The sequence below is a fragment of the Sus scrofa genome, chromosome 7 (genome assembly GCF_054392235.1).
Source record: "Sus scrofa isolate SSC_HxYL_T2T_F1_AM1 chromosome 7, Sscrofa_HxYL_maternal_Yorkshire_Landrace_v2.0, whole genome shotgun sequence".
Lineage (NCBI taxonomy): Eukaryota > Metazoa > Chordata > Mammalia > Artiodactyla > Suidae > Sus > Sus scrofa.
In genome coordinates, this window is record NC_139389.1 from 59,699,163 (window position 1) to 59,723,794 (window position 24,632).

General features: G+C 40.9%; 1 protein-coding gene across 2 annotated transcripts in view; it reads right to left on the reverse strand.

The window, feature by feature from the left end:
- The window catches only part of ADAMTSL3 (ADAMTS like 3), a 357,638-nt gene that overhangs the window by 106,420 nt on the left and 226,586 nt on the right, over positions 1-24,632 (reverse strand). For both annotated transcript variants that reach the window (XM_021098873.2, XM_021098874.2), the window contains exons 16-17: positions 15,866-16,161; positions 2,585-2,714 (exon numbers count right to left, since the gene is read on the reverse strand). In XM_021098873.2, coding sequence (XP_020954532.1) covers positions 2,585-2,714; positions 15,866-16,161 — 426 coding nt within the window. The remainder of the gene's footprint in view (positions 1-2,584; positions 2,715-15,865; positions 16,162-24,632) is intronic.

A 24,632-nucleotide genomic window follows, 5' to 3' on the forward strand; every position in this document is an offset into this window, starting at 1 on the left:
TTATAGCATGTATTATAATTTAAGCAATATACATACTTCTGTTTTGGTTTGCTTAACTCTTCCTACTCCATCCCAAGACTCAAGTTTAAGGAACCAGTTCACAAAACAACATAGAACATGATTCCAGTTTCATGGGAAAAATACACTGAGACATTAAACTATGTTTTTCACCTCCTGGATTTCCCTTGTCCCTTACCCTGGTTCAGACAGGCAGTTTCCATCTTACATAGCCTCGAAGAAGGGATGTGGCAGGGGAGGGCAAGAGAAATTCTGGCTTTTCCAAAAATGTCGGAGCCAGTGGTTCCAAGAGTAGAATAAGAAAAAACTGAGAAACCTAGATAAGTAATTTGGAGTCCTAAGGGTTTTTTTTTTTTTTTTTTTTTTTTTTTTGGTACTTAACACGAGTGCAATTTCTCTAAAGATAAAAGGGATGCTCCAAATAGATATATACTACTCTCCATATACCCGATGTTTTGGAAGGCTTGGGACAGACTTGACAAAGTGGGCATCGTGACCCCAAGTTACATCAAACCTTCGTAATACTCCTATTGGATGGTCTCTTTTGCAATTGTCTCCTATTGGATGGTCTCTTTTGCAATTGTCTCCTATTGGATGGTCTCTTTTGCAATTGTCTCCTATTGGATGGTGTCTTTTGCAATTTTCTGCTAGTATTCTTGTATGGATGACTCTGGCATTCAGTAAACCTGAATGCCAGAGTCAAAGGTAAAGAGAAAAGGAAAAAAACTGGGGGCTGGATTTGGGAAGGCCTTCTGTGAGAAGTCAGCGATGCCGAGTTATGATCTTCTGTCACCAGCAACACCCAGGGATAGAGGAACATGGGTGGAAGTGGGAGGTCCAGGGAAGCAGATCTCCCTATGCTGTTCCTGGGCCTAGTCCACCCATGTGAGTCCGTAGATCTTTACCGCCTCATCTCAACTAAGCACAGCGAGGTGGTTCTAACACAAGTCAAGACATTCCCCCTATTTCCTTAGGTCAGAAAGATAGTAATGGATGTAAACCCCTGTGCCTGGCTCACTGCAGGAGTGGTCTCCCCAAGGATAAAGCACACACTGAGCTGATCTTCTCTCAAGGCTGTGCAGGTTGGAGACCAAGACTCAACAAGGAAGGGGCGCCTCTCCAGGATGCAGAGGCTGGATCTCTAGGAAGCCCTCACTATTTGATCTTCCACCTCACCATCCTCAGACCACTAAGGCAGGAGTTTCTTCCTCAGAGTCAGCACACCTCATGGAATGAAAATCAGAAGGATCAAGAGAATTCCAGAAGCACAACTCATTTCCTGAATGCACATAAAAACCTATCCTTATTCCAGTATGGCAGAGGACACAATAACCTTTCTCAATTACTTGGGGTTCCAGACATAACTAAACTCACCATTAGTGAATCAAAGTCCCTCATTAGATGGGTGATGTAATTACTTAGAGGCAGGAAAGAGAATCCGGAAAAGAGAGAGAGGAGATGATTGAGAATGGGCTCTAAATATTTGGCCACTGATTCTTATCACAGAAGAGAGGTTAAGATGATAAAGGTAAAGAGAAAAGGAAAAAAACTGGGGGCTGGATTTGGGAAGGCCTTCTGTGAGAAGTCAGCGATGCCGAGTTATAATCCTCTGTCGCCAGCAACACCCAGGGATAGAGGAACATGGGAGAAATCTCTTTCCTGATGATAAAAATTTCCAGCATCTTATAAGGACTTGAGTAAGGAAGCAGATTAACTTTTAAAGTCAACCTTTAAGGAGTTCCCATTGTGGCTCAGTGGAAGTGAATCTAACTTCCATGAGGATGCAGGTTCGATCCCTGGCCTCTCTCAGTGGGTTAAGGATCTGCTGTTGCCATGAGCTGTGGTGTAGGTTTCAGATGAGGCTTGGATCCCACATTGCTGTGGCTGTGGTGCAGGCTGGCAGCCATGGCTCAGTTTGACCCCTAATCTGGGAACCTCCATGTACCTCGAATGTGGCCCTAAAAAGATTAAAAAAAAAAAAAAAGTCAACCTTTCAGACCAAGGCGACCAAAAATAAGTCCATCTCACCTACTCTTTGGGGCCTGTCACATTACATCCCATGATCAGATCTAAAGCAAGTCAGTGGGAAGGGTAAGAAGACACTGGTCTGAGTTCTAGGTAACACGGAGGAGATCACTCAGTCATTCAAATGATGACCAAGTCATTCAACAGACTGAGCACATGCTGTGTACCAGGGCCAACTCGATCTCAGATCCTGTGCTCTTTGATGCTGCTTTAGGCAAAGACATGCCCTGGAGGAGACAGGGAGGAGAATGAGAAGGAAACCGCAGACCTCATGGTTTTGCCTGAGGCAGGCCACTTCGTGTCTTTCATGGTTGAGACAAACAAAAGTCAGGCTAAGCATACTGCTCACATGGCAGTATGTGTGCCTCCTAATACGAATCTGGCTGGGGCATGACATGAACAGAGACGAGGGAGCCCTGAAGCAGGCCAGGCTGATCCACTTTGGGTGACCCCCGCCAGTCTCAATGCACAAGCGTGTTCCTCCATGGAAGAGGGTGTTAACATCCAGAGAGTGTGTCCTGGGGACCGAGACAGCACATACCTGGGTGGGCAGGGTTCCGTGTTACAAGCCTGGCTCATGGCTGGAGGGCGATGGACCGTGTCACACAAGGTGTCATTGACCGTCTGCTGGGTCTGGATGTGCAGGCACACTGCAATGGCTTCTTGACGGCCTGGAGGTTGGAAAGAGACAAAAGGCAAATGATTCAGAATAGCTTCCTGTGGGAAAAAGGAAAATAGGGTCTTGGAACTTCTCGGCCAAGTCACTGCCCTTTGGACTGTATTGTGTGGCTGCAGGCTGCATTTCCAGGTACACATGGTACAAACAACTTGGCCTTTTTGAAAGTCTCTCAGTTTCTGACATTGTCTCAGTCACCTTTTGAGCCCAGCCTCTCTAGTATAGTCTTACTTTGAGACACTAAGGAGCACCCCCCGACTCCCCAACCACCTTCAGTCTGATCTGCATTCCAAATGTCCTCAAAGGTATGTTTGAGGAGTTCCCTCCAATGAAACTTCAAAATCTTCCTCCTAAACATACACAACAATTTCCCTAAGAGGAATTTTCATATCAGCTCCTGAAGAATAACACTTTCTCTATATCATTGCCCTCTATATCATGTGCTAAGTTTTTTTTTTCCTTTTTAGAGCCACACCTGTGGCATATGGAGGTGCCCAGCCTAGAGATCAAATTGGAGCTGCAGCTGCAGGCCTACACCACAGTCACAGCAATGTGGGATCTAAGCCACATCTGTGACCTACACCACAGCTCACGGCAATGCCAGATCCTTAACTTGCTGAGAGAGGCCAGGGATCGAACCCGCAACCTCATGGATACTACTAGTCAGACTCATCTCCACTGAGCCACAATGGGAATTCCCCTATGTGCTAAGTTTGAGGTATGGCCCTTATTAAAATTTTCATTATAGCTTGAGTTTCTGTTCACTATACTATAATTGGTAATATTTCTATTACTAGTAAAAACATCAGCAAGGCCTCCCATTGTGAAAGTGCTTTGCAGTGTACAAATACATTATTTGAGCCCAGTGTAATCTCATGAGGTCAAAAGAAGGGTATCGTTATCTCCATTTTATTAATTAAATAACAAGGGCACAGTTGAGAGAGAAATTAAGACAGCAAAAAAAAAAAAAGGTAGATTCAAAACTAAAAATTAGGTTTCTCACCTCCTGATTCATTCAGTGGTCTTTCTTTTGTGCTCTAGAGATTCCAAAATGTGAGAAAATAGAATGTATACATGTATGTGTAACTAGGTCACCATGCTGTATAGCAGAAAAAAAAATTGTATTGGGGAAATAAGAATTACAAAAAAATTTTTTAAAAGAAAAAAACAAAACAAAAGGCAATTCAGTTGACTGGCTTCCCAAAGCAATGACTGCTCCTTGTTCAAACATGAATGTTCACAGGCACATTTTTCCTTGGAGGCCAAACAGGTCTGTCTGACCCTGAAGTCCATGTCTCGACCACTATTTTTTGTCAGTTGAGACAAACAGAATCTTTGGGAAATCAGAACTGAACAAAATATAAATCAACCTTTGGATGAAAAAAATCAAATAAAAATTTTAATAGCAACTGTCTGTGCTATTTGAAATATGCAAATGTATTCAGTTTCATGCAAGAATGTGTGTTCCATTATGTTACAAGATTGTGGTTCTTTTTTCCAAATGCCATGTTTCAATTCAACCATTTTACAGTATTTTGCAGAAGGCAGTAAGGGCCAAAAGTATATATATATTTGTGATATTCAGTTCTATTCCACTAAATTTTCTTCTGCTTTCTTCAGCTGTAATCTTATGCTCTTGGCCATGACAGGATTCAGTCTTAAATGTCCATGCATCTTCCTTTTTTTTTTTTTTTAAATAAACACTGGCTAGCATGAAATACAAGGAGACACTGCTACAACTTCACAACTCAAGTCTTCACCTGCAAATGTCAAATTTCCTTAGTGACTTTCCAGGGACATAGATGTTCTAGCAGGTGTCATTTCTTTTTAATCTGAGGAAAATTCAGTTATCTTTCACATATATTTTAATTTGTAATTGAAATTCTTCCGAAAATACACTCAGAGACCATTTTGGAACTGGAGAGTGAATGGGTGGACATGAAAACATCAAAGTTATCTCATTTTAACCATTTTGATGGAATTTCACAACACCTGGTGACCAACTTTTGTGCCTTAAAGAAAGTTTACTCAAAAGAATGTAAAAGTTGAATAGGTGACTTAGGATATTTATTGAGGTAGAAGGTAGTCCCAAAAACAGCCACGAAAGTATCTCCCATCCCACATACTGGACCAGCAATATGACTTCATCATTTTCACTTCAGAAGGTTAGAGCAAACCGTTATCTTCAAAAGTAGATATAAAAATTATAAAAATAAGTTTACTTCATCTTTTACGTAACAAAATCTGGGTGGCAATTGCAAATATGCATTTAGAAGACACAAAATAAATCAAGTTTTAAAATTCCAATGTAATTTTTCTAATAAATCCCTTTGGTAGCACGAGGCAACATCCTTTTCTTCACGTGTAACTTCTGCAGCGTCATAATAAGAGGGTTATTTTTTTTGGCAAAAAAGTATCCAAAGTCCACATCCAGAAATGAATTAGTAATTAAAGGGTAAAAACCCAGACTTTAAGAGGGGAAGCAGAGCCAATAAATGAGCTAATAGGTTAGTTTGAGTTGGGTTTCTTGCAAACAAATCTTGACTGATGCAGTATGCCAAATAACATCTCACACACACACACACACACACACACACACACACACACACACACACAGAGCAAGAAATACCCAGAACAACAACAAAAAAAAAACCTATAAGTCAAAACCTTCAAGGTACCACCCACCATTTACTATATCAAATTGTAAAATAAATGTGGGAAAATTATTTGAATAAGAAAATAACATTGATTTAGTAACAAAATAGCCTTGATCCCTAGCAATAGATGTAATAAGCTCTTTTTAAGCACCAGTGGAACATTAACACACACTGATCCTATACTTGTCTATAAAGAAAACTGGACTTACTTCCAAAAGCCAAATATTATGCAAGTAACATTCTCTGACCATAACAGAGCGCAACTGTAAATGAATAATGAACAATGAAACCCTCTAAATCCAAACGTTAGAATTTTTTAAAAAGTCATTTCCTACAGAACTCCTAGGTCAAAAAGAATGACTAGATTACACATTATTCATAGCAAAAGGAAAAAAAAGAGGGCGAGAGATAGAGAAAAAGACGGCTTAAAACGACCTGAGATGAACAACTTTTGGTGATAGTGCTAATATCATTATGAAATGGATGACTTTTTTAAAAGAAAATTTAAATTCTAGAACTCACTTAAAAATTAAGATCTTGAGGAGTTCCCTTGTGGTGCAGTGGGTTAAGCATCTGGTGTTGTCACTGCTGTGGTTCAGGTCACTGCTGTGCTGCAGGTTTGATCCCTGGCCCAGGATCTTCCACATGCCATGAGTGCAGCCAAAATTTTTTTTAAATTAAGATCTGAATATAACAATAAGCAGGGTATAAACCTACAAATGATGTTAAAGACACAGCCACAATGCTTCCCCCCTAATTCTGCACCATTGCCCCCCACCCAGGGAAAAATGGGGACTGAATTTGGACAGTTGGAGGAACAAATTCTTTTAAACCAATAACATCTACGATATGAACTATTTAAGGTTAATAAAAGGTATAGAAAACTCCAATTCATCTTACAAAACTAGTGTAAGCCTGATGATGAAGTCTATAAAAGAAAAAAAACAAACAAACACCAGACCTACTTCATATAGTGTTGCCGTATACAGTGCTGGATGACAGATACAAGTCTAGGGCCATCTTGAAAAGAACGGTTGGCATATATATTTTCCCTCTGCCGATTAGCCAAATGATAGAGTAAATACTACTATAAACTCCCAGGTAATGAAAAAAAGGAGAAACATAACACAGTGTGGACTCAGAGGAGTTCCATTCTTGGTGTTAAATGGAAAGTTTTATAGCATTCCAAATAAGTGAAGGTTTTTTTAGGAACCAATTGGGGAGACAGCTGGTAAAAATTAAGGATTGTTGAAAGCCATTTGGCCTTGTGGAGGGCATCATAAACATCACTGGAGCCTGAGAGGAAGTGACCAATTATATCAAGAGTAGCTGGAAGAAACTACAGCTAGAGGCTTGTTACAATTTGAAGGGATGTGAAGAGAACAAAACAGTGATTGCTAATGTACCATGTCGGGAACACATCTCCATAGGGAGTATGTTCAAATGAGCCTACAGTGGGCCAATTCAACTTTTAGTCCCACTTTCCCATTAACAGGAAGGCATTCTTATACCCCACCATGTCCCACCACCTACATACATCAATATCACTCATATTTATACATGCAAAATCCTAAATTAAATACTAGCACATTGTGGTTAAGTCAACAGTATAATAAAAGAATAATACATTGTGACTTCAAACATCTGTGCATTCACCCATTAAATCATTCACATACAAATATTCACATGCATCAATCGGAAGCAACTAGATAAACCCAACTACCTTCATAGCCAGCCTCGCCTTTCTCTGTGCTAGTTTCATGTAGGAGCTGCCCTGCCAATTATTTAAGACAAACCGGCTTTGGGTTTCATTCCCATCCACTGTCTTAGGAAATGTGTTGATTACTTTAGCTTTCATTTTCATTCTGTTGCTTTCTCATTGCCTTTTTAAAAATAATTTTTATATAATGATTTTTATTTTTTTCCATTATAGCTGGTATACAGTGTTCTGTCAATTTTCTACTGCACAGCATGGTGACCCAATTGCACATACATGTATATGTTCTTTTTTCTCCCATTGTCATGCTCCATCATAAGTGACCAGACAGAGTTCCCAGTGCTGCACAGCAGGATCCCATTGCTCATCCATTCCAAAGGCAATAGTCTGCATCTACTAACCCCAAGCTCCCAATCCACCCCACTCCCTCCCCCTCCCCCTTGGCAACCACAAGTCAATTCTCCAAGTCCAATGACTTTTAAATGTACCCGAGACCCTCTGACATTACACAGCTCTCCCTGGACCATCATCTCCCTCTTCTGACCTTTTCCCTCTCTTTATTTATTTTTTTTAATTACAATTTTCGCCACAAAATAATCTATTCTATTTATCTTCATGTCATCACCTATCACTTTTCCTTCATCCTTCCAAGTCTGACTCCATCTTCAACACTCCACCGAACTGACTCTGTATGTCACTGGTGACTTCTCTTTGCTGAACCCACTGCTGATGCTCAGTTCATCTCACTTAACCTCTCAATGCCCCCAACACAGCCAATGTTGGTGTCCACCACACCACTCCCTTCTGGCTTTGCTCTTACCTCACTGACCTCCTCTTTTCATTGACCTGTGTGGCTCAATGCCATTGAATGTTGAATTTCCTCAAAACTCATTCTTAGACCCTCCATGCCTCATAGGTATTCTTTTCCTGAATATTGGCATCTATGCCCATGGCTTCAGTTCTCTCCATACACAGAGGAATCATGAATGTATATTTCCAGTCTAGATCTCGCTATGTCGTTTCAGAGTTACACATTCAACTGCCCATTTAGCATCTCCATTTGGAAATCTAAAGGCATCTTAAAATCACTGTGTCCACAATGAATCTGTCAACCTCGACCTCCTGTTCGACTCAGAAAAGAATCCTAGGGCTCAGACCTGCCACCTCACTTCCCCTTCCCCACCCAATCAACAGCTTTTTACCTTCTCAACATCTGTCAAAGACATCTGCTTCTTCCATCTCCATCATCATCACCACTCCAGCACAAGATCTTGCCTGGATGGTCTCCCTTACATCTGTTATTATCCCTTCACATCCCTTTTCGACAATACAACTGGACTAACCTTTTTGAAATAAATAAACATTTGATCAAACTCCCACTTTGATGACTTGAATGGCTTCTCATTGATCTTGGAATAAAGATCCAAATCAACATGATGTGTAAACACTTCAGTGCCTGGTCCCCACACTCCTCTCTAGCATGACCTCACATGAAACCCCGTCTTTCTCAGTACTCCAGCTGTGCCTGACTTCTTCACTCCTGAAATGTCCTGCGTGCCTTCCTGCCTCCTAGGGTCCTTCCACATGATCCTTTTTTCTGCTGGGAATTCCTTGTGCCACCCTCTTTAACCTCTATTTTGTTTAATTATTTCCTCATCTTTCAGATTTAAGTACAAGTAACAGTTCTTAATGGAAGCTTTCCTTGACTTCTCTGATTGGGTCAAGTCCCTCCAATTATATGCTTTTATAGCACCATATATTTCTTCTGTAGCTGCTGTAACCATCTGTAACTTTACATAGATGTGTGTGATTATATTAACACATTGCCCCCACTAATGTTTAGTTTCAAAGGTAGGAATTCCTGAATCCCTATCACCCAGGCCAGTGCCTGGCACAAAGAAACATGCAAGAAATATTTGTAGGGTGTTTTTAATGAAACAACAGAGCAATTCCTGCTATAGTCAAGACCATGGCAAGGCTGGCATTATTTAAGTAAGCTGATTATTTACTGCTGTTCTTGAAAATCTAGACAATGCAATAAGATGTGAAACTGAAACAAGATCAACAACTATTAGAAAGAAAGAAAAGTATCATTAATTGTAAATGATTATTTACTTGAAGAATTCAAAAGAATGAACTCAAAAACTATTAGATTCATTAAGGGGTTCAGCAATGTAGTCAGATTTTTTTTTCTTTTTATGGCCACACCTGCAGCATATGGAAGTTCCCAGGCCAGGGGCTGAATCAGAGCTACAGCTGCAGGCCTACACCACAGCCACAGCAACACCAGATCTGAGCTGCAACTGCAACCTGTGCTGCAGCTTTCAGCAATGCTGGATCCTTATTCCATTGAGTGAGGCCAGGGATCAAACCTGCACCCTCACAAAGACAATATCCGTTCCTTAACACAGTGAGCCAAAATGGGAACTCCCAGATTTTTTTTTTTTTTAATCATATTCTTGGAGTTCCTGTCATGGCTCAGTTGTTAATGACTCCAACTAGGAACCATGAGGTTGTGGGTTCAATGCACTGTAAAGAAAACTTTTCCAACTTTGTTCAAGAATCATATTTAATTCTTTCATTAACCCTCATGAAATAGGTATGGTTCTTCTCATATTCTAAAAATAAACTTCTGCAAACTTAAGGAGCTAGCCCAAAGGGAGTGGTAGAACTAGAGTTCAAAGTCCATATTATTAGAAAATACAAAAGTGAAAAACTGAAAGGTCATAATTGCAACAAATAATATAAGATACACAAGAAAAACTTTCTTTGGTGGAGATCATTTTTGATGTAGTAAATGACAAAACCTTAGCATAGGATATTAAAAAGGTAAGCAAACTTTCAGGATGTATACACTCTCTCTCTCTCTCTCTCTCTCTCTCTCTCACACACACACACACACACACACACACGCACACACGCACACGCACACACACACACACACACACATAAACACACACAATGCTGCATACATACATACACTCTGGAAGCTGGAAATTGAATACGTCTGGATTCTTCATACTTTTGGAATTAAAAAAGAATTATTTGTTGCTACCTCAGTACAATGCAGACTTATTAAAGGTTCTTAAGCATCAGTAATTAGGACAAACTGATTTACTCTTATTTCCTGTATGATGATGTCAAGGCAAGCTAGAATATACAAATACGCAATATCAGGATGTGACCAAAAGTTTATCTTTTGGGAAATCTATAATTTTCATGTGTTATTTTTCTACTAGAAATAGGAATGCTGAAGAAATAACTATCTGCCTATGTAAATTCTACTTCCCTGTGGTTTTTCAGTCATTGCAGACTTTCCCCATCCTTATCCATGGTAAAGGTTAAAGAACCATGTTCCAAACCACACATAAGTGGACTTGTAGAGGGTGAGCCTCTAAAACCACGTTAAAATGGATCACAGAGAGCTAAGTATCACTGCCTTTAAGTGATGCAATAGAGAGTAAAATAAAAATAACCAAAAGCTATGCTTCATCAAGACAAGGACCCTGTCTCCATTTCATACCCTGATAGAACCCAGGGCACAGAACCCAGGGCAGAGCCATGGAGTCTAGCACAGAGCAGGTTTCCTGCATTTTTAAAGGATTTTGGTTTCATGCCCAAGCTATCCAGTTTTATAGAATTTAATTACTTATGTATTTATAAAGAAATTTTACTTTTTGCAAAATTAGGAGGCTTATTATGTGCACTTACAGCCCAACCAACCCTCTCTAAAGAGTGACAATTAAATTTTTCATTATCTTTTTTCTTTTTCTTTCTTTCTTCTTCTTTTTATTTTATTTTATTTTATTTTTTTCTTTAGGACTGCACCTCTGGCATATGGAAGTTCCCAGGCTAGGGGTCAAATCGGAGCTGCCACTGCCGGCCTATGCCACAGCCACAGCCACACCAAATGCAAACTGCATCTGAGACCTATGCCACACCTTGAGGCAATGCTGGAAATCTTAACCCACTGAGCAAGGCCAGGGATCAAACCCACATCCTCATGGATACTAGTTGGGTTCTTAACCCACTGAGCACAATGGAAACTCCAGTTTTCTGTTTTATTTATTTATTTATTTTTATGCTGCATTCATGGCATATGGAAGTTCCTGGGCCAGGTATTGAATCTAAGCACCAGCTGCGGTCTACACCACAGCCGCAGCAATGCTGGATCCTTTTTTTTTAACCTTCTACACTGGGATGGAGATCAAACCCGCACCTCTGCAGTGACTCGAGCTGCTGCATTCGAATTCTTAACCCACTGTGTCATAGCAGGAACTCTTTGTTTTCTATTTTGGATGATGAGATGGCCTTTAATCCTCAGCTTCCCCAACTATAAAATTTGGGTAAATGGATATCCAAGGCTCATATTATGGATATTATGCAATTATTATTTCATTTCATTAAATAGTTGATTTACAATGTTGTATTGATTTCAGGTGTACAGCAAAGTGAATCTGTCATACATATACCCATTCTTTTTTCCCATATAGGTTATTACAAACTATTGGGTAGATTTTCCTGTGCTATATAGTAGGTTCTCTATAATCATCTATTTTATTATTTTTTTGCTTTTTAGGGCCACAGGTGCAGCATATGGAAGTTCCCAGGCTAGGGGTGGAATCGGAGGTACAGCTGCCAGCCTATACCACAGCTGCAACAATGCCAGAGCCAAGCAGCATCTGCAACCTATATCACAGCTCACAGCAATGCTGGATCCTTAACCCACTGAGCGAGGTCAGGGATCAAACCTGCATCCTCATGGATATAAATCGGGTTTGTTTCCGCTGTGCCACAATGGGAACTCCTCATCTATTTTATACAGTAGTAGGTATGTTGCCCCCAACATCACACTTCTTCCCTCCCCCCAGGGGTTTCACCTATGGTAACCTTAAGATTGGTAAGCCGATGATATTATTCTGAACTAGACAATACAATATACTCTCACAAGGCTAACCTGCTATTTAACCAAGTGTTGAAAGACTACCAAGCTGAGCATTGTTAAAATTTGTAAAATGTGTTCCAGACCAACAAGGGGATGTCGGGAGGCACATGGCCCCTTCTCACCAACCATCTGAATGGTGCAATGCATGTCTAACACGTGCAACGTGCTTCTCGCCTCATGGTGGGCCCGAAGGTCCACAGTGCCAATAAGGATAAACACAATTAGTCAAGTTTCTCAAAAACTTGTATGTTTTAAATGGATCCAAAGTTATTCTACTACTCCTATGTCTATACCCTAGAGAAATGAAATATATGTCCATACAAAAGTGTGTACTTGAATGTTCAGGGCAGTATTATTCATAAAACCCAAGACATGCAAATAATCCCAATCCCAACTGATGCATGGATAAATAAAATGTGATATATCCATACAGTGGAATAGTATTCAGCCGTAAAAGGAAATGAAGTACTGAGCTATGCTAGAACATGGATAAACCTTGAAAACATACTGAATTAAAGAAGGCGGTCACAAAAGATCACTTCGTGTGGTTCCATTTACATAAAATGTCCAGAGGAGTTCCCATTGTATCTCAGTGTGTTAAGAACCCAACTAATATCCATGAGGATGTAGGTTCAATTTCTGGCCTTGCTCAGTGGCTGTGGTATAGGCTGGCAGCTGCAGCTCTGATTCAACCCTTAGCCTGGGGATTTCCATATGCCACAGATGTGGCTGTAAAAAGAAAAAAAATTGTCAGACTAAACAGAGAGCAGATTAGTAGTTGCCAGAGGCTGCTTCTGGGGGGGAAATGAGGGTTGGAAGGAAAATGGGGAGTTATTGTTTGAGCAGACAGGGTTCTTCTGGGAGCAAAGTGTTCTAACACTGATTGTGACAATGGTTGTAAAACTTTGTGAATATACTAAAAAAGTCACATGGTACACGTTAAATACATAAATCATGTGGTATATGTTTTGTATCTCAATACAGTTGTCACAAGAAAAACAAAACAAAACAAAACAGAAAATCACTCCTGTAGGCCCATCTTATTTATTTACTTTCGTCTTTTTGGTCTTTATAGGCCCATGGCATATGGAGGGTCCCAGCTAGGGGTCTAGCCAGAGTTGTTGCTGCCGGCCTAAGCCAGAGCCACAGCATCGCCATCTCCTTAATCCACTGAGCGAGGCCAGGGATCGAACCCGCAACCTCGTGGTTCCTAGTTGGATTCGTTTTCACTGCGCCACGATGGGAACTTCATGTAGGCCCATCTTAAAGGGCACTGGGAACAGAGCAGATTGTAACATTTCAGCATCAGGCTCCAAAAATGAGGTCTAATATACTCTCCCACCTGAATCAAAATTTACCTCGTCAATTTTCCTTGGGCAACTCCAAGTGGTCTGTTGGGTTCCAAGGACTCAACATACCTACCATGGTTTCCCATCTGGAGAGGGCCTTCTTGGTCAGGAAGAGAGTTGACAGAGTGTTAGATGAAATAGTAATTCTAGCGATCATAATAATTAAAAGCCTGAGATGAATACAGTAGATGTGGGGGTACGCAAGCAACCAGAGGGCTCATTTCTGCTCTTACAATGAAAAAAAAAGCTCCCAAGTGTCCAGTGGCTCAGGAGTGGTAGAGGGAGTTGCATTTTGCAGTCACATCCTAGAAAGTTCCAGGCATCTATAACTGCAGTTGAACAGAGGAACATTTTTGCATCCCAGTGACTATCTCTAGAGAGTTTCTCCAGACTCATCAGGGAAGCACCCATTCCCTGACTTGTGGTTGCCAAGGGGGAGAGGGGAGGGAGTGAGATGGACTGGGAGTTTGGGGTGAGTAGATGCAAATGATTACATTTAGAATGGATAAGCAACAAGGTCCTACTGTATAGCACAGGGAGCTATGTCCAATCTCCTTGGATAGAACAAGACGGAAAAGAATATAAAAAAGAATGGACATATATGTACAAGGGAATCGCTGGGCTGTACAGCAGAAATTGGCATAACATTGTAAATCAACCATACTTTAATTAAAAAAATTTCATTAAAAAAGGAAAATACTAGTTCCCAGATTGCCATGGGCATGTCACTCTTAAGGTTACCAAGTTACAACAGAAGAGGTGTCTAGGATCTTGAACCCAGAAGGATCAGGAGTTAAGTTTAGGGCAGCAACAGACGAGGCAGTAAGGAGGCAACTGCGACTACGTGCCCAGGAGGGAAGAGACACAGCAGACATTTAGGATCCAAGGGCTAAGTTCCTGACTGGTTGGGATGGGCTTCTAGGAACCAGGGAGAAGCAAGTAAGAGCGACAGGGAGAATCTGGAGGCACCTGCAAGTTTTTTCCTAACTTCCACATAAGCACCTCCAAACAAAGGCAGTAAAGCCTGGAGTTAAAGCACATGCCACATGCTCTGGGTTTACTGACAGGCTGCTGTCTGGGGTCAGTGGCTAAACGAGACAGGAAAGGGGAAAGACAGATGCCATCAAGTCACGGCAATTGGATAGCAAGGATTGAGAACGCGCTCCAGAGCCTGGGGAACAAAGCGTGAGAGGCTCAGGCACAATGACTGGGCCTTGAGCTCTGAGACCTTGATCATCGGGAGCTCCCTGTAATGGGCTCAGGGCCACCAGGAGGAGTGTAGCATACTCTTGAGCCAGCTGCCTCCTAAGGTGGCAGCATCCTCAGGTTTCCCACCACTGGCTGGGCTGAAGTCAGAGCATGTCTATCCCCCAACTCCAGCCCTGACAGCTGGCTGGAAGGCACGGTCAGGGATAGGACGTCAGGGTCTTGGATTCCTGAGGAGATGAGTCTCCTTCATGTTAGCAGAGAATCAGGTTTCCCATTGATCCTTTCTGTCTTTTTACTTCCAACCTAGAGAGAATGACATCTTGGCTTCTGCTCTCTGCTCATCCACTTCCTTTTAGATCCTGAATGTTTAAACCATCCTGGAGCCAACTTCTACCCTAAGGAGGTCACTGATTATATTCCTGCTTCCTCATCCTAACAGGCCCCCTGGGCTCTGCATGTTACCCCACACATACATCGATTGTGGTCATCAGTTTGCTCTGCATTGGTTTCTGGCACTAAGAGCAGGGTCTGAACTTGAACATTTTCCAAGGATGACTTCTGAGCGAAAGCTGTATCAGACAATTTATGCACAAGATTGCTTCTGCTTATCATTCCCGCCTTTTCCTGTTTCGTCTCTATTAACCAGTGACCGCTCTCCTCATCTCAGTTAGGCAGATGCTTAGGTTAAAGGAACACGGGATAAAGCCCCACTATCGCTTATATCTGGAATCTAGTATACAGCACAAATGAAGCTTTCCACAGAAAAGAAAATCATGGACTTGGAGAATAGACTCATGGTTGCCAAGGGGGAGTCGGGGGGGAGTGGGATGGATGGGGCGCTTGGGGTTAACAGATGCAGCCTATTGCCTTTGGAATGGATGAGCAATGAGATCCTGCTGTGTAGCAATGGGAACGATGTGTGGTCACTTATGATGGAGCAGGATCATGTGAGAAAAAAGAACGTATACATGTACGTGTAATTGGGTCACCATGCTGTACAGCAGAAAACTGACAGAACACTGTAAACCAGCCATAATGGAAAAAAATAAAAATCATTGTATTTTTTAAAAAAGCCCCACTATCCTTTATCTGGCTAGAATAATCACTATGCAAAAGAAAAGAAAGAAAAGGCCTAGTTTTCAGTTATTCGAATGACTTAACCTCCTTGTTCGCTCCTTTGCATAATTGTCTTAACTGCCTTAGTGATTTCTCAAACCATCAGCCACAAAAGACGTTCACTAACTTCCCCGTAAGCAAAAGTTCAAGTACCTCCCAAACACGTGGCTGTGCAGGGGGTGAACCCTGCGTACTCCCAGTCGTAAGTCATCTCACTGTCCTTCTCCTGGAGGGAGACGGTGGCTGCTGGCTCCCGGGAGGTGGGGCTCTCGTCACAGGGTTCCAGGAGGCAAGGCCGCTCGGTGGGCAGAGGAGGGCCGTCACACTCTTCCTCGGGCAGCTCTGTCTCCGTCTGCGTGAATGTCAGCAGCACGCGGCACTTGACTTCTCGCACCTGAATGCCTGGCCCGCACGTGGTGCTGCAGGCTGACCAGGGCTCAGGGATGAACCTGCACAAAACCCCAGGGCAGAGAACACGGGCGATGAGAGAGGGGCCACAAAAGGAGGAGAGTGACAAGCATTCTCTGAAAGAAAAAAGCCAGTGCGTTTGAAGGGAACGCAATACGTTTGGAATGCTATCCTTTGGTTAGTGCTCCAAAATTTGGAGGTGACAGATGTTCAGACCTTATCAGCAGCAGACTCTTGCGCCAGGGATGTACTTAACTTTGGCACCCATTTTATAATTCAGATTCTGAGCTCTGACCTCTGCACTGCCCCATTAAAAGGTTTTCTTTAAGATTTGGTAATAAATAAACCATTGTGTAGAGAGAATTTCTAATCTTTTATATATATATATATATATAAAATGTGGAGATGTTTACCCATGTGTATTTTATCGAGCTAATCCTTTCTTAACAGGTAGAGTTTTATTAAAAAGTCTCAATATTTAGGAACTAAACTGTAGGATAACAAATGCTTTCTGCAGAGTAGATGAAGCTTTAATGGTTATTTCTGGAGTTCCCATTGTGGCTCAGTGGGTTGAGAATATAACTAGTGTCCACGAGGCTGACCAGGGCTCAGGGATGAACCTGCACAAAACCCTAGGGAGGAGAACACAGGTGATGAGAGAGAGGCCACAAAAGAAGGAGTGAAAAACATTCTCCGAAAGAAAATAGCCAATGTGTTCAAAGGGAATGTAATACATTTGGAATGTTATCCTTTTGTTAATGCTCCAAAATTAACAATCGATTCCTGGCCTCGCTCAGTGTCCGAAGGATAAGGCATTGCCACAAGCTGCGGTGTAGGTTGAAGATGTGGCTCAGATATGGTGTTGCTGTGGCTGTGAGTAGGCTGGAAGCTGCAGCTCTGATTCGACCCCTAGCCCAGGAAATTTCATATGCCGCAGATGCAGCCCTAAAAAGAAAAGAGAAAAAATGTATATTTCTATTTAATATATAAGTACACAAAACTTCTGAATAGCCTTGAAAATATCACAGGTGTTACACAATCTGGCTGAATAAAGCATTTATTTCTTATCCTTAATTATGATCAACTAAATCAGAGGGTGTCACCTGAAGGCCTACAAATCAAATGCAGTCTACCTGTTTCTGCACAGCCTACCATCTAAGGATGATTTTTATAGTTTTAAATGGATGGATAAAAAAAAGGGAAGATAATATTTTGTGTCATGTGAAAAGGACAAGAAAAATCAATTTAAGAGTCCATAATTAAGGATTTATTGGAATACAGCCATGGTCATTTGTTCACCCATTGTTTATGGCTGCTTTTGTGCTACATGGCAGAGCTGGGTATTTGCAACAGAAACTGTTTGGCTTGCAAAGCCTAAGATATATATTATGTGACCCTTTATATAAAATGTTTATCAATTTCTGTAGTAAAGTTTCAAACACAGATTCAGCAGGAACAAATACTTTTAAGATATTCTGAAGCAACACTCGCATCATGAGATATTAACAAGTAATAGGCTAGAAAGAGTTCACTGATAGAATTAATCTGGGAAACTCTGGGCTCAATAATGTTTACTTACTGAAAAACTTTTCCAGGAGTTCCCATTGTGGCTCAGTGGTTAACGAATCTGACTAGGAACCACGAGGTTGTGGGTTTGGTCCCTGGCCTCGCTCAGTGGGTTGAGGATCTGGCATTGCCGTGAGCTGTGGTGTAGGTTGCAGACGTGGCTCAGATCCCGCGTTGCTGTGGCTCTGGCATAGGCCGGCAGCTACAGCTCCGATTAGACCCCTAGCCTGGGAATCTCCATATGCCATGGAAGTGGCGCTAGAAAAAGGCAAAAAGACAAAAACAAACAAAAAAACCAAACTTTTCCAAAAACTATGATATATGAATGCATACTATATGTACGTAAGAGGGGAATATGATACACATCATTTCATAAAGTTAAGTGATTGTAGGCCTCTATTCATGGAATAATGTTGTACTCAATAATTTCAGGAAATGCTGCTGAGATGTTTGCTTAAGATGCAGTTCCAAGGCTTAATGTTTAAAATCTCAGGAGCTCCCATCATAGCTTAGGGGAAACAAATCTGACTAGCGTCCATGAGGACGCAGGTTCGATCCCTGGCCTTGCTCAGTGGGTGAAGCATCTGGCATTGCCATGAGCTGTCCTGTAGGTCACAGACATGACTCAGAACTGGCATTACTGTGGCTGTGGCGCAAGTGGGCGGCTACAGCTCCCATTCGACCCCTAGCCTGGGAACCTCTATATGTCACAAAGACAAAAAAATAATAATACTAATAAAGTAAAAAAAATACATAAATAAATAAAAGAAAATCTCAGAAAGACAGAGTTGTAAGGGTCTCTCAGAGTCACCCAACCTTCCTTCCCTGGATAAGACTTCATTACAGTTGTGCACAATAGCACATCCGGCTCAGCAGAATTGAAAGACCATTCATTGCCCTAAATGAACCCAATAAAGAAATATCAGTAACTCTTCCCTCCCCTCATGTTGTTTCCTGTGTTGAAAATTGTTAGTGGGGAAATATATTCTTTACTCCTCATTTTCCATGAGGGGATTTGCTCAGCTTCCCAGGATGGAGTAATGCTGGAGTAATATTTGCATATTTATTTATTTATTTATTTTTTTTGCTTGCTGTTTTCTCGTGGTAGAACTGGAAAGAAGACATTAAATTTAAAATGACACATCCATACAATGTAATAAGATGAGGTCATTTTAAGGAAGGAGATGAGTCTCTGAGAATTGATAAGGAATATTCTCCTCGTGGAGACTTAAATGAAACAAGTATGGGGTAGGACTTAGTTTATGATTTTGTCTAAATACACAAAAGGGAAAAGGGCATATCTGTGCATATATGGTATATATAGTATATGTATTTATAGCATATAGAATATATGTCTATATGTGCTGATTTATGTAAAATTTCTCCTTTCAGGAAGTAATTGAAAGTGTCAAGCACAGGTGTGTGTAGAGGGAGGCTTTTAATTTTTGTTTTGCAGCTTTAAAAGGTTTGAATTCTCTAACCATGTGCCTATTGCACTTTTATGGTCATTAATATTTTTCTCTTTTTTCCTTAGTAATAAAAACTTAAGGAGTTCCTGTCATGGCTCAGCGGAAATGAATCCAACCAGTCTCCATGAGGACACAGGTTCGATCCCTAGCCGTGCTCAGTGGGTTAAGGATCCAGCATTGCTGTGAGCTGTGGCGTAGGTCTCAGATGTGGCTCAGGTCCTGTGTTGCTGTGGCTGTGGCACAGGTGGGCAGCTGTCGCTCAGATTTGACCCCTAGCCTGGGAACCTCCATATGCTGAAGGTGCAAATGTCAGACAAATGTCAGACAAATGTCAGAGCTGTCCAAACTAGCCATGAGTGATATGGAGCCACGGCATTTCAAAAAATGTCTTCATCATCTAGCATGATTTTCTTCTATGTTATTTTTTATTTAAACAAAATATATTACAGTATTCATGCAGTTCTGAAACTTTTGCTTTTGTCCCCTACTCCAAAGTCATTTTTTTTTTTAAGAAAAGAAAGGAGAAAATTATAGACTATTGGAGAATAGACTTGTTGCCAAGGGGGAGGGGGAGGGAGAGGGAGTGGGGTGGATTGGGAACTTGGGGTTAATAGATGCAGATTATTGCCTTTGGAATGGAGGAGCAATGAGATCCTGCTGTGCAGCACTGGGAACTATGTCTAGTCACTTATGATGGAGCATGCCAATGGGAGAAAAAAGAATGTACACATGTATGTGTAACTGGGTCACCTTGCTGTACAGTAGAAAATTGTCAGAAAACTATAAACAAGCTATAATGGAAAAATATAAGAATCATTATACAAATTAAAAAAAGAAAGAAAGAAAGAAAAGAAAGGAACACAGCTGCACAAAAGAATTTGAAGAGCCACGTCTGGGCAAAACACAACCAGAGAAACAGAGTATGTTCCTATATCTTTGTACTACAGAAAAACTTAAAAGACAAGTGATTCACTAATATGAGAACTTAGATGGGAGATGATAAAAACTACAGAGCTGAGGCAACCAACTCTGAAACATAACATTATTAGGAAACTAACAAAAAATTCAAAACCAGGAAAAAACAAACAATTAGAAGAAACATGGCTGAAGATCAAATTAATGAGACAGAGGCCAGACTTGGCCAACACTTGCAGTGTTGAGAGAGGGAGAAAGAGAAGCTTTAGGGGGTGAAGGGATGGATGGGCTACAGAGGAAGCTTTGGGGGTGATAGAAATGCTTTGTACTGAGGCTGAGGTTTGGTGGCTATATGCATGCATCTGTTAAAACTCATCACTTTAAACAGACACAGTTTATTGCATGTAAATTAAATCTCTCTAAAACTGATTTTTTTAAATGCAGTTTTTAGAGTTAAAATGAGAAAGAACCTAAGTAATCCAACATTGAAGATAACTGGATTCTTCAAGTAGAGGTTTCAACACACGAAACAGAAAAAAAATGTTCATAAATAAAATACGTAAAAAATGTGCCTAAAATACATCTTGGAAAGATACACCATCTTCCAGGAAAAAGTGATAAAAAATGATTAACCATAAAACCTAGAGTTTTCCACAGAATAATGTGCTCCCCCCAAAGATGCCCACACACTAATCCCTAGAATTTATGAATATCTTACAAGTTACATGGCAAAGGGATTTTGCAGATGTGATTAAGGTTATGGACCTCAAGATAGGGAGATTATCATAGTGGGCCTAATCTAATCCCATGAGTTCTTAAAAACAGAAAAAAAAAAATTCTCTGGCTGGAGTTAGAGAGATGCAGCAGAACAAGAGGCAAGAGGGATTCAAAGCATGAGAGGTACTCAACCCGCTGTTGCTGGCTCCAGATGGAAGAGGCCAGGAGCCAAGGAATGCAGGAGGCCTCCAGGAGTTGAGGACAACTCCGGCCAATAGCCAGCAAGGAAATGGAGAATTCAGCTCTGCAACTGCCTGGGACTGAATTCTGCCAACTCCGTGGATAAGTCTGGAAGTCGATTCCACCCCAGGGCCTCCAGAGAGAAGATCAGGCTGAAAGATACCTTGATTTTAGGCTGGCGGGGTCCAGAGAAACCAGTTGAATGGACTGGGATGCTGACCCACAGGACTGTGAGACAATAAATTTGTGTGGTCTTAAACCACTAAGTTTGTGTAAAGAAATATGCCTGGATAAAAAAATGAAAACTTTGAAGATGAATAAAGAATGATACAGGCATCTAGGCAGAAAAAAATGTCTCCTATAAGAATAAAAAGTCGGGTGGACCTCAGACTCATACAACATCCAAAACCAGGAAAAGATGGAGTTCCTGTTGTGGCTCAGCAGGTTAAGAACCCCACATAGTGGGGTTCAATCCCTGGCCTCACTCAGTGGGTTAAGGATCCAAGGTTGCCATGGCTGTGGTGTAGGTCTCAGCTGCAGCTCCGATTCAACCCCTAGCCCAGGAGCTTCCAAAAGCAGCAGGTGCAGCCTTTCAAAAGGAAGGGAAAAAACAAACAGGAAAAGATAGCGCACAAGTTTTGAGAGAATCTGGGCCCCAAGTATATTATGTTCCATTAAATTGTCATTCAAAAACAAAGGCAATGGTTTTCTGTAAAACAGGACCCGGAATAGTACCAGACTAATGGGGTTAGGTAAGATTAAATGAGATGTCAGAGTGAAAAGTTCAGTAATTATAATCAAATAAAAATGGCAGAAATTAACATCTATTGCATTGTTATTTGTGTGAGACACTGTTCAATGGATTTCACATACCTATTTTATCACTTACTCATAACAACCCCATCAGGAAGTATTACTATTTTTCCCATTTTACAGGTGGGGAAAATCGAGGACAATTTGTCAAAGATTACATAGTAGGTGCTGTCCTTCTTTGACCTGGCCCCAGCAGCAGCAGAGGTGAAAAATGCATTTTGAGATCATCCAAGATGACAGTAAAAGAATCCCGGGCAAGCTTGGCAATATTGTTTTGAAGTAGTTATTTTTTTTATTTCAAAATGAATACACGAATGTCAACATTCAAGTGATAAAATATTTCTTCCGTATAAAAGAAGAGGAATGTGACATGAATTAATGAAAGATAAGCATATTTTGGGGAAAATATTATCAGAAACAGAAGGAAATGTGATAGCATCTACTTAAAATTTGACAATAAAAATTCAAGCAAACATTCTATAAAACAAAAGGTAAATGACAGGATTAAAGAGTCAAAACACGGCTGGACAAAACCTCTGACTTGGCGGAGAAAAGACTGAAAAATATAAAAATAATGCAAGGTTTGCTCTGTGACAGAAGAAAAAGCCAAATGAACAGTATGGAAATGCATTCAGTGATGAGGAGGGAAAGTGCTTGGGCTTGAAGGGCAGATGTACTCCCAAAAAGTAGAGGAAAAAAGACAAAGATGCAGGGGAAATGATCAGATGTTAAAAAATTAGAGAAGAGATGCAATATATATATATATAGCTGGTGAACCTTTAGAATAAACAGAAGGAATAATAGAAAAGAGGTGCAGATATAACAGAAGAAAACTTCCATGCCCCCAGAAAGATCTGAATCTAGGTCCTAAATGCCCTCACTGTTTGCCAAAATTATTGAAAAGAAAATAATACCTGGACTTATTTGAGAGAAAGACTCTAATTTTAAGTGTATGGGGGGAAATCTTATAACTAGGTAGGGGGAAAAAATGGTTTACAACAAAAGGAAAAAGAGCAGTTTAGGTTCAAATATTTTCTCTTCAAAACCCAAGGCCACATGTGCATAGATTCAAGAAAAAAAGAAGTTAAGCTTATTAAACAGGAGTTCATACTTCTGCTCATCTGAGGGTATAAGGAGGCATTCTTAAACACAGAGGGTCTTAGAGATTATATCATCTGCACAATCTCCCAGAACAAAATACACAAAGATCCACTCCAATTTAATGAGAATTTAACTTCAAAAGTGACTATGAAGGAAAAAACAAAACCAAAACAAGATTCAGAACTGCCAGAATACTATAGCATCTTTTGTTTAAATTTTAAGAAGGATTTTTTTTGTTTTATTAAAGTATATTTGATTTATGATGTGATAATTTCTGCTGTACAACAAATTGATTCAGTTATACATAAACACACATTCATTCTTTTTTCAGTTTTAAGAAGGAAATTTGACAGTAGAAGTTAAATGTGCCTTCGACGTGCCTATCATCTGGCCCAGAAATCCTACCTGAGCAGATGTGTCCTAAGGAGATCATTAGAGATTTAGAGATGTGCAATTGAGATTTGCTACAGTTTTATTTATCATAGTGAATAATTAGAAACAAACTGCAGACAGCCAGAAAGATCTTTCTAAAAATGTAACCGTGATTACATCACTCGTTAAAAAGCCTTCAGTGGCTCTCACTGCCTCCAGGTGATCTCTAAAGTCCTTCATGAACTGTGGAAAACCTCCAAGACTCGCTCAGCTTCCCAGCTGCATCCTTGCTGCCATTGTCACTTCCCAACGCTCCAGCCCCCTCTCCACACTCGGTACCTCAATATCCAGGTGTGGCCCCAAGGGTCAGTTGACCTACATGCAATCCCAGTACCTGACATGCTTTCTGATACCTATATTTAGACATCTTAGGGCATCACTTAAGGTACCACCTCTCCCAGGAAGCCATCCTTGACCCCTAAGCCATATAATACCTGAATACAATCACGAACTTCTCTCTCTGCCCTATTAGACGGACTTAAAGATAGGTGAGACCTCCCGGGGCGGGGGGATGGGGAGCTTGGGGTTAATAGATGCGAACCATTGCCTTTGGAATGGATTAGTAATGAGATCCTGCTGTGTAGCACTGGGAACTCTGTCTAATCACTTATGATGGAGCATGATAATATGAGAAAATAGAATGTGCACATCTATGTGTAACTGGGTCACCATGCTGTACAGTAGGAAAAAAAAATTGTATTGGGAAATAAGAATTAAAATAAAAAAAAAAAAAGGTGAGACTTGACTTCAGGTCTCCTAACATAGAACTGGAGCTCTTCCTATCTTAGTATCACATGCCAAAGAAACACCATCCACCACTTTTTTTTTTTTTTAGGCCATGCCTGCAGCATGCATGAGTTCCTGGGCCAGGGATCGAACCCCTGCCACAGCTATAACCAGAGCCATAGCAGTGACAATGCCAGGTCCTTAACTTAGCCACAAGGGAACGCCTATCAGTCCCCACTTTCTGAAACGTTGGATAATTCCTTAATCTATGCCTTGTTTCCTGTCCTTAAAATGAGGCTAACGGTAATGCCTCCTTAAGGAATCACTGTGAGACTTAAATCAGTTAATCCACAGAGAACACTTAGAATACAGTCGGGCACAAATGATATTAGCTGTTACAAGGGTTGTGAGCAAAACAGATGCCTGAATTATAATCTAATTTACTTTTAGCAAATACGGATTCCACAAGCGAAGAAGCTAAAATAGCAGTGAAGAAAACATACAAAGTGTTCTAAATCTGCCCTGTTTCCTTG